The sequence below is a fragment of the Pollachius pollachius genome (assembly GCF_949987615.1).
Source record: "Pollachius pollachius genome assembly, chromosome: 2".
Taxonomy (NCBI): Eukaryota; Metazoa; Chordata; class Actinopteri; order Gadiformes; family Gadidae; genus Pollachius; species Pollachius pollachius.
The window spans coordinates 16,656,296-16,666,603 of record NC_136935.1 but is presented as its reverse complement, the minus strand read 5'-3'; the positions used below and the strand labels follow the sequence as shown (position 1 = coordinate 16,666,603).

Below are 10,308 nucleotides of genomic sequence, written 5' to 3'. Positions count from 1 at the left end.
TTAAAATAAATGATCCCTCGCAACTAAGGGTCCTTTGGATCTAGCTGGGCCCTTGGGCTGAAGCCATAGAAGCTCAAGCATAAAGTGTCCTTAAATGTCTTCTTACTGCATTGAGGATAGCCGGACCAGGTATTGCTGCTTTGAGAAAAACGATCCTTATGAAAACATCATCAAACGTACATGACAGTTCAAAATGGTGGGTACATGAACAGTGTCACTATGAATTTAAAGCAATTTTATTGGCACAGTTTAAATAAGAAAGGACATGAACATCTAAATACAAAACTAAGTAAAAAAGAAACAGAACGTAATGTTGATATTGGCGGTCAACAGACTGTTTGTCTCCGGTTCTGTATTAGACCTCATTTAAACCCTGTCCTACATACAAACCCTACATACAAACCCTGGAAATGCATATAAAGAAAGCTAAATCCTTATACATCCCGCATTCCCACATCTAAAAATGCAAATACAAAGGAAATTTGTAGAAGAAGCACAACATCCAAGTATATATTCTACTGCAAATAATTACTGTATCATCAAAATATATTTTCCATAAATTACAACATAGCGTTTCTTTTCAAAACGCCTTTACAAAATGTGCATTGAATACTGGCTTGGAAGAGCAAGAAGATTTGCTCAGAAATGTTAAATGCCTATGCACCACAAACACACAAACACACACCCAGCCACCCACCCACCCACATACACAAACACACACACACACACACACAATGGAGAAAGGACCAGCCTAGCTAAGTAATGCAGAAATAAAGAGTACGTTATATACTGAAATTCTTCTGCATACAACATGCAGTTATACTTCCATCTATGCCGTGCATACAAGGTTGTACAAAGAGACGCAAAGGTACATTTTCATCAATAATCACTGGAGAGAAATAAGTTACTGTTCGTTAAGAAAGGCTTTTACATCATTTTACAGGCGGTGTATAAGGACAGGCATCTATACTGTCCTTGGTGCTTTGGTCAAGTGAATCAAACACAAAAATAAGACGTGTGTACACATTTGAGTTAGATATGCAGTCTTAGTCATTTTTGCAATAAAGTGCAAATTGAAATACATGGTTGTATCATAAAATAGGCCTACGTGATTAGAACAGTCATCGTTTGATTAAAATAAGTAGCCCACATAGCTAGGCATCGATGAAGACTTTTAGGTTAGCTTGAAAGTGGTCTAAAACAGTATTTGCTTGTTGATGGTCGGGCCTCAGAAAATGAGGCAACAATTTCTCAATTCAACACAAACATCCGTGTCAAATCATACAAACATCTGTATAGGAAATTGCATTGTCACCTGAATATGTGTGTCAGAAAATGCCCATTCCAGGCATCTCAAAGTCTGCATCAGGTTTTTATTAATAGTTTCAATTGCACCTGAAAGAAGGGGGAGCATTTTCAGTCCCAGTTACAGGAAACTAAAGAGAGCAAACTCTTATTAGCTGTATGTGCATCTTAACAGCGAATGACCACTGGGGAGCATTTGGCAAGGCTACAGGTTTTTTTTACATTAGCATTCAGGCTACGGAGGCAACTTTATCACAGTTGATGGTGTATTGGACCTCTGGCCTATCACTCTCTCTCTTCTTCTGATCCCAGCAGGGTAGAGCGACCACCAGCAGTATGAGACCTCCCAGCAACACACAGCCACCGCTGAAGTAGAACGCCAGCTCATATGACTGAGTCCAGTCGAAAAACCAGCCTGCATGGCAACAGGGAGATAGGAGTAAAGAAAAGGAAAAGAAGGAAAAAATCAAGACATTCACAGTTAGTCATTTTGCAGACACTTTGATCAAAAGCAACCTCAAAATGGGGCTGAGAACAAGCAAAGCCCCCAATCAAAATTAGGAGAGGTTACAAAAGGTTACTATTTTTTGGATTAGTCAGTTACAGTAGAGAATCATGCAAATGTCACTGTGGTGACAATTAAAAAAAATACTGAATAAGTCAGCAATATATGTTGGACCCACTATTTGTTAAGATGTTAAGGAAAGAAAACCAATCTGGTTTTCCAGAAAAAGGGAAAAACCTAAAAATAAATATAACCTATGAATCTCTATATATAGACAGATACATGGAGATCACCCTCGTACCTACGACCGGTGGCCCGATGGCGATCCCAAAGCCTCCGAAGAGCAGCAGGACGCCGTGGGCTTGCGTGAGCCGGTCTAGGCCCACGATCTTGGTGGTGATGTACGAGGTGAGCGACCAGTTCCCGGAGAAGAAGCCCACCACGGCGGACAGCACCTGCAGGCCCACGTAGGTCTTGGTGATGGGGATGAGCAGCAGGGCCAGGCTGGTGGCAAACAGGCTGAAGGTGTACAGGTATATGCTGTTGATGAACTTGAGGTCGGCCAGCATCCCCAACACCAGTTTCCCCAGGCCGGTGGTGATGGCCACGATGGACACCAGCGGGACGAGGCTGGGGCCCTCAGCCAGACCCTCGCTTTGGGCCACGTCCTCCATGAAAAGCACGGGAGGGAACGCCCCCAGGCTGAACAAGAAGACAGCCACGCAGAAGGCCAGCATGACGCGGTCGTGCAGGATGTCGGCCAGGGAGTGGGTGTAATTGAAATACGCCTGCTGCTTCTTCTTCAGGACCTTCACAATGGCAAAGCGGCCCAGGAAGCCTTGTTTCTTGCCGTTGTCGTCGCTCCGGACGAGGGCCGAGTCCTTGGCGTCGATGGTGATCGAATGCTCCTTGGCCACCATGGCGCATTTGTTGGCCGCGGTCAGACCGGGAGATATTTTCAGGTCGTCCAGTGCAAGCTTCTCGAGGAGCTGCTTCTCCGGCAGTTGCTTCTCGAGAAGTTCCTTCTCCCGGAGCTGCTTCTCCAGGAGCTGCTTCTCCGGCAGATGCTTCTCATGGAGTTCCTTTTCCAGGAGCTGCTTCTCCAGGAGCTGCTTTTCCGGCAGTTGCTTCTCGAGGAGTTCCTTCTCCAGGAGCTGCTTCTCCAGGAGTTGCTTCTCCGGCAGTTGCTTCTCGAGGAGTTCCCTTTCCAGGAACTCCTTCTCCAGGAGCTGCTTCTGTACGTTGCGCTCCAGCGCGGCCTTCCGCTTGACGAGGTACCCGGGCATGTTGAGCGGCCTCATGAAGCCCGCGCAGGCCATGAGGTTCAGGCTCATGGCCCCCACAATGAGTAGGCAGCCGTTGAGGCCGAACAGCACCAGCAGCTCATTCTGGAGGGCGGCATAGAGGAAAGCTCCGAAGCTGGTGCCTGGTCAGGGCGAGGAGAAAAACCTTTATCAGTCCCTAAAAATATTTTAAAATAATATCTTGCCAGCTATGCTGGCGTCCCATTGCGTCTCGTAAACTGTTCCATAACTCATCCCTAAATTGTCCCTTCAGGGCCCCACAACCGCCTTCCTCTCTGTGTTCCTGCACCCCTACAACCCCCCTGGCACTCTGGGGTCCTCTGGCACCAGACCGCTGGTGGTCCCCAACACCAGAATGGCTACTCTGGAACCCTATCCAGCAACATCTTAACAGAGAGCCCTGCTTCCCTCAAAGCCTATTTGAAAACACATCTTTTTACTGATGATTACTTATTTCTCACCTTACAGGCCACTGTCCTGCCTGTCTGTCAGTCTGTATAGATGTATGTTTGTATGTATGTATGTATCCACGAGTCTTCTGATGGGTGGGCCACTACTAAATACTATGTTTGTATATTGTGCTTGTATATACATATATTTTTCAACACCCACAACTCAATCAATGTCCAGATTAGTTATCTTGAAACCCATTTAGTCTGTGCAGAAGAAGCCAAGAAAATTCTAATGACAAGGCCGGCACTATTTTTTTTTTAAAGAAATATGTATATTTTAATGCACAATGAATTGCTAAATTCTTTCTCCAAACAATTATCATCAAAGAGCTGAGGCCTCAACCACCCTGGTGTGGCCATTGTGGGTCGCTACCCTAACATCCGCGCTACACTGCCACTAGACGACCAACTATCCAGGCTCCGAGCTTGTCAAACCTGAAAGTAAGAAGTGTGCACGGAGCACCGGTACTAAACAGCCACAGAGGGGCAGGGTGTATTATGGCAGGGAGGGCTGCGGTACCTGTGGTGACGATGCCCAGAGCCAGGCCCCGTCTCTTGTCAAAGTACTGGCAGGTGATGGTCAGCGTGGCGTTGTAGACTAGACCGCAACCCAGGCCTGCCGAGAACCACCACACACAGCATGGTCGACGATGAGAAACAGATATAGATATCCAAAGCCACAGTGTACTGAGATGGGGAGGGTTACTATCAAGGCATAATCATGATCAATCGGTTATTTTCACCACTGTCTCTTAAACACTTTCTAATTCAAGTCAATTTAAAGGTGGAAAAGCCCATATTTTAGGAATAAATCAGGGAAGCCTTAGTGACTGTCTGAAAACAGGTGGGAAACGTGTCTGCCCTGAGTTTGCCAAGCAGTATATTTATAACAATGTTCACATGTCAACATACCTGTAACATGTCAACACACAATAACAGACAGGGCCCTAATGATTATGAGGCATGGCTTACAATAATAATGATAATACATTTTACTTTAAACACTTTTCACGGTGTACAAATACACTTTACGTCCATTTTTTTGTGTCCAAAGTGTGTAAGAAATTAAGAAATGTATGTGAATGATGTGTGTGTGGAAGAGGGGAAGACAGGGCCGTACCAACGACAATGCCGTAGGAGAAGAAGAGGAACTGGACGTTGGGAGCGAAGGCACTGAGCATCAGACCCCCCGCCACCATCACCCCGCTGAAGATGGTCACGGGACGGGCCCCGAAGTTATCCACACAGGCACTGCACACCGGACCTGTAGAGAGGAGCCAGAGAGACAGAGTCACAACTAAAGGAGTGGCGGAAGGAGAGAGATAGAAGGGGAGAGCGAGAGACAGAGAGAGAGAGAGAGAGAGAGAGAGAGAGAGAGAGAGAGAGAGAAGAAAGATATCCAGCAAGAGTTATCCCACAGTATCCGAGATGAATAAATAGGAACAAATCAACCACAACAAAAACAATGATACAGCTTTATCATAGTAATAAACCCATTGAACGAAGGGCAATATGTTTATTGATTATGCTAATAAAGCCATCGAACGCAGAGCCATTTGTTTATGGCAGAGCACGAACATTGCCCTTATCACTCACAGCCGGACTTTTCCTTTGACCTCATCATGTGATATTATATGGATATATTATGGTATATATAAGACTTTATCACTCTGCTTTGATGAACTCGATTCTGTTTGGTCAATAACGGCATTCAGCGGTCTGTTATTCCTGTATAGAAGACCTCTGCTAGGAATAACAGGCCGTGGTTACGGACGCTATTTCCAACCGTCATATCTAAGTGATTATTTATTATTTATTAGCAGAGGCAGTAAAAAAATAAATATATCACTGCAATAATATTTATAATATATAATATTTGTTATTTTATTTTGTGTCAAATTATAGAATAAACCACTGGGAGGTTTCTGTAGGATTTTAGAGACAAAAAACAAAGAGTAATGAATTTGATAAAACATTTGAAACATTGAAAAAGGATTTGCATGTATTTTGCAGTCCGAAAGTTTTTCTGCTTTGATCATTTGAACATTTAGAATTTGGTTAGGATTAATTGAATGATTGTATCGTTGACACAAACCATGAACAGGAGAAGCTACAAAGAGAAAACATCAGTGGAGACACAAACCAGACATGAAAGCGAGGGAATATCTGGCCAGAGAGTCAAGGAAAGTGACAGAGTCAAGGAAAGTGACAATCTTTGTCAATAATACTCATCCGCAACGACCCTTATTAGAATGTACCAGGGAAGAGGTAGAAGACAACTAGTGAGGATAAACATACTACCCATGCCCTAGTACCTAGACGGAGGAGACCAATAATAAGTGATATGAGTGACGGTTTTTCCACTTATGATGACGCCTCTGTGTAAAGGGTCTATTGGCTACAGAAGAGGGCCGTCATATATTCCTCAAAATCATCTATGTTCAGTTCAATATGATACGAATATGTCCAATTATTACTAATTTGTATGAGAATAGAGAATCGTCTGTTTAAAATTATAGCTTTGACTTAATTAGACCAATTGGACATTTTTGAGTAATGAATACAAAAACACCCCCACCACAACCAGGTATGCATGACAGGAGCATGGATAAGGATTTGTCGACTGCAATATCCTGTGGGTCTAGTGTACCAACGCAGAGCCATTCTCCACCAATATTTGACATTTTTGGTATTCTGACGGATTTCATGTTATTATTGCTTTGTCCAAACATTTCTCCTTTCCATTGATCTTAGAATGAACTGAGTCACTGTTCCAATCTCTTTGGTTGACAGATTGGTTACTGATCCTGTGAAATCTGTGCACTTAAATAACACCACGGCAAAGTCAATAACAGCAGCATGACCCTTAAAGTAGTCTCCCTGTTGCACTATTGTCTTTTCTAAATTTTCCATTAAACCAAAAGAATCCAAAATAATTAACAAAACCTTATTGAGTAGATACCAATATGAGAACCAATATGAGAACCTGGTAACAATTGACCAATCCAATTAAACTCTTCAAGTTGTTGTTCTCGGAAGACCTGTGACTTGGTGCATTAAACCAGAGTTTAATAATTATCCTAAATCCGTTTGTAAAGAGAGATGTGTTTTTTTAACAGAGTGGGGAATTGCACCATACCATTGACAGGTGGCAGTAGGGTGCTTTAATTTGAACCCTGGAAATTGATTCTCTGCTCAAAATATTCCAAATCCTCAATGTAATCCCATCATCGAATTGTATGTTTATCAACTAATCGCCTTCCTCTATTCTACCAGTAAGTATCCAAGGGATCTGGATGTTATTCCCACAGTGCCACACAGCGAGAGCATCCTCGCTACTATACGGTTCCTACTTCGGCCCACTACTCACTGGCTATAAGGCCCAGTCCGGACACGAGGGAGCCCACCCAGGCAGTCATCCCCTTGCCCTGCTGGAAGGCGTTCAGCCACTCAGGGTAGAGGACGCCCACTGACTGGGGGGAGCCGTAGGCCAGCAGCTGGGCCATGAAGCAGGCCACAACGATCACCCATCCCCAACCACCGTCGGGTGCCGGCCGGCCGGAGGACCTCATGGTGGCAGCCATGGGGGAGACCTGCACGGTCAGAGACGGCCTGAACCACAGGGGGGTTCCTGGAGAGGGGGAAGAAAGTTGGAATTAGTATTTTTAAGTATCAATAAAGTAAAATATAACATATATGTATAAATTTAAACCATCTGGTGCATAACCAAATGAAGTCTTGCAATCACAAAATAAACTTTTGTCGAACACTGGTGAAAAAAAATACAAGTCATTGGTTATTGATTTCCACATGAATAACACGGACTGTTTTGTTGTTCCTTCAAAAACGCATACTCACGCAAAGCCTTGATGTAGTTAAGGCTGCGGGCAGGGCTTGCCTGGCAGAGCCGGCAGGTCAGACTGTATTAAGTCCTGATTTTAGACTGACTGCACCAAACACATAATGGGCTGTCCTTTTTGTTTCTCTCTCTCTAAAACCACACCTTTGAGGAGGAGAGAACGTCAACTGGACAGTTGGTCTGCCATTGATTATATTATAGATTCACCTCAAATCTGGCCCCTTCAAATTCTGCACCGTCAGACACTGAACGGGCACAACGAGATACATTTTTATTTGCGTTGTGCGTTATCTAAAGATACTTTCCCGATCTTTATACATCAATATTTTGTACCTACGGCGTCTGTGTGCGCAATAGCCTATTGCAGAAGTATATTGCAGTAGCATCGCACATCTCTCCTCCCCTCAGGAGTTCATCGAGCGTTCAATAGCTTCCCCTCAACCCCTATGTATCGACCAGCCTTTGTTTACTCCCCCACTGCAGTCGCTACTCTAAAGGAACTGCAATGATCATAATACATGTTCAATAAAGTAAGAAAAAAGGATCCACGTCAAATGATTGTTTGTAAAATGGTTCCTGAAACTCCAAATGTCAATACTTTTCCCTTTTTTTTTGTTGCTTTGGGAACTATATAATGTTAACAAAAATTACATAATATCAGAGAGAATCCGACGTCAGATGTTTTAAGTTGAGCTCAACATAACAACAATGCAAACCCAGAACTCATACAATGGTAAGATGAGCATGCATGAGGCACCTACCTCGACAATAACAACAACAGCAGCAGCAACAGCAGCAGCACCTGCTGAGGAGGTTCCCCGTCCGTAGGGAGGAGGGTCCATGTGGGGCCCTCTCCCAGGATCAAGACTCCGGTATGTAGTCCGCAGGGGGTCCATGTGGGGGTCCTCCTCTCCCCGGATCAAGCCTCAGTCCTGCAGTCCGCAGGGAGGGTCCATGTGGGGTCCTCTCCCCGGATCAAGACTCAAGTATGGAGTCCGCGGGGAGGGTCCATATACGGTCCTCTCCCTGGATCGAGCCTCAGGTGTGCAGCGTTAGCCAGCACGAGCTTATACACATAAAGTCATCGCCCACGGATGCCGCGCATCGCTGGCCGCACTGAGGTTTTTCTGCCCGTCTGACTCCTCCAGCCCACAGCTGGCGCCTAGCAGCCACCGAACAAACCGGTTCAAAGCTGTTCTCGCTGGCCGGGTTCACGCGCGCGACGGAAGAAACAAGAGGAAGCTGTGAGTGAGCGTGAAGCGGGACGCGCGCATTTGATTCTGGCCGCTGAGGAAATAAACGACGGTATGAGCGTTATGTTGGTGTTTACCGCTATTAAGCGATTTATATAATGTCAGCATCATCATGCTGAAATGAAAAAAATCCAGGAATTATTGTAAACGGTTTAATACTATGCCAAGTCAAATACAACATTGATTTGTTGTGTGTATAAGCTTCAACATTTTGACAAAATAAAATACCTATGACCGTTTCTATGTGTTCAATAAAAAAAAATACGTCAAGGAAAATTACATAAAAATAGTCGCCCTTCTTGCTAAAATGGATTAGAAATAATACCACAATAAATGGCCTACGTGTTACGTTTAATTACGTGGTAACGCGCACTACGCAATAACGTGGTAACATGCACTGACGCAATAACGTGGTAACGAGCTCTAACGAATAACGTCACAGTTGAGCTTCGGGATGGGCAGAACTCAAACTGGGCCCCTTCCTCTTAAGAGTTTGATGATGAAGGAAAAATGCAGAGTTGAAAAATAATCTAAATTCTATGGAAATTATCCTTTCGATGCAATTATTAGAAGTGAAAATAATTGGACAATGATTCTGAGCTAATAGGTCACGCAGCCTAAAGGCCTAGTTTGATGTGGCTATTCAGAGTAAATTGGTCATCATTTATATTTGGTGTCCAACTATGTGCAACAAGAGGAATATTGGTAGTCGTCAGAGACCAAAGTGGAGGCAACTACGCTAACCCGACCCGTAGGCTACTGGAGAAAGGCAATAGATATGTTAGGCCTAAAATAGTTATGACAGAAAATCACAATGGTGATTTTGAGATGTGTACAGATAGCCCAATATAAAACATTTTTAAACTAATTCTTTGTGGAACTTTGATGCCTTTCCCACAGTCAAAAGTCCACAGCCAAGAATGTTCGGCCGACTAAGACCCTATAATCCCCTTAACGCTGAACAGCGACAGTTGAAGAGAACAAGTTAATTAAACCCTCATGCTGCATTTTGAGATCCTTATATTCATGACATGCTTTATAAAGCTGGTAGTAATTGGGGATTCAGAGGCATGTGTTTTCTGATATTGTCTGATGTAGGCTTATGCCAGACCTAACCCCTCTGAGTTGACTTGAATTCTCTTGCTAAGATATTTGATTTACTGCACAAAAGGCAATACAAAGTAGTAACGTTTGATTACAATATTCTTGCTTTTTGAATCCCCCAAAAATAATGTCAATAAAATATTCTTGCTTTTTGTATCCCCCCAAAATAATGTCACTAAGCAGTGATGAGGATAGGAATTTAAGATTTTGTTCCCATCATCAGTCTGAAGCAATACTTTCACAGAATGAATACTACATTAACAGTATAGCATATATATTTATATTACACTGTATAGCCTTTTCAGTGGTCGCCCACATATTTTCTACAATGCACCACAGGCTTCTCACTGACCCAAGTTGGATTCAGGTTGTACACAGCTTTCCAAAGCGCTAATGCATCGTCAATCATCATACAAATGCAACACTGACATGTGAAAATATATCTTGCTTTCATCACTCCAGCTATCCCATCCTTCCTGTGAAACTCAGCAGGGTTACAGGGACGTGCAAACACCCAGATACACCC

At 43.7% G+C, this 10,308-nt stretch overlaps 1 protein-coding gene across 2 annotated transcripts; it reads right to left on the bottom strand.

The window, feature by feature from the left end:
- Positions 1-724: 724 nt before the first annotated feature.
- On the bottom strand, positions 725-8,553 carry LOC307071787 (monocarboxylate transporter 9-like). Of its 2 annotated transcripts, none has more exons than XM_079730866.1 (6): positions 8,187-8,553; positions 6,937-7,197; positions 4,687-4,830; positions 4,087-4,182; positions 2,112-3,236; positions 725-1,720 (listed from the first exon to the last, which is right to left on the bottom strand). In XM_079730866.1, the coding sequence occupies exons 2-6, from the start codon at positions 7,148-7,150 to the stop codon at positions 1,536-1,538; spliced, it is 1,764 nt and encodes a 587-aa protein (XP_079586992.1). In that variant the 5' UTR covers positions 7,151-7,197; positions 8,187-8,553; the 3' UTR covers positions 725-1,535. The 2 variants fall into 2 exon arrangements, with proteins under 2 accessions (XP_079586992.1, XP_079586993.1); XM_079730867.1 differs by lacking the exon at positions 8,187-8,553 and adding an exon at positions 7,425-7,508.
- Positions 8,554-10,308: the final 1,755 nt, after the last annotated feature.

What these genes read in the sequence shown, in the direction of transcription:
- LOC307071787 (XM_079730866.1), bottom strand. Translation starts at nt 7,150, where the DNA reads ATGGCTGCCACCATGAGGTCCTCCGGCCGGCCGGCACCCGACGGTGGT. An exon ending in TCTGGGCATCGTCACCACAG is followed by an intron (nt 3,237 to 4,086) that starts GTACCGCAGCCC and finishes CGCCCTGACCAG; the next exon opens with GCACCAGCTTCGGAGCTTTC. An exon ending in CATCGGGCCACCGGTCGTAG is followed by an intron (nt 1,721 to 2,111) that starts GTACGAGGGTGA and finishes GTTGCCATGCAG; the next exon opens with GCTGGTTTTTCGACTGGACT.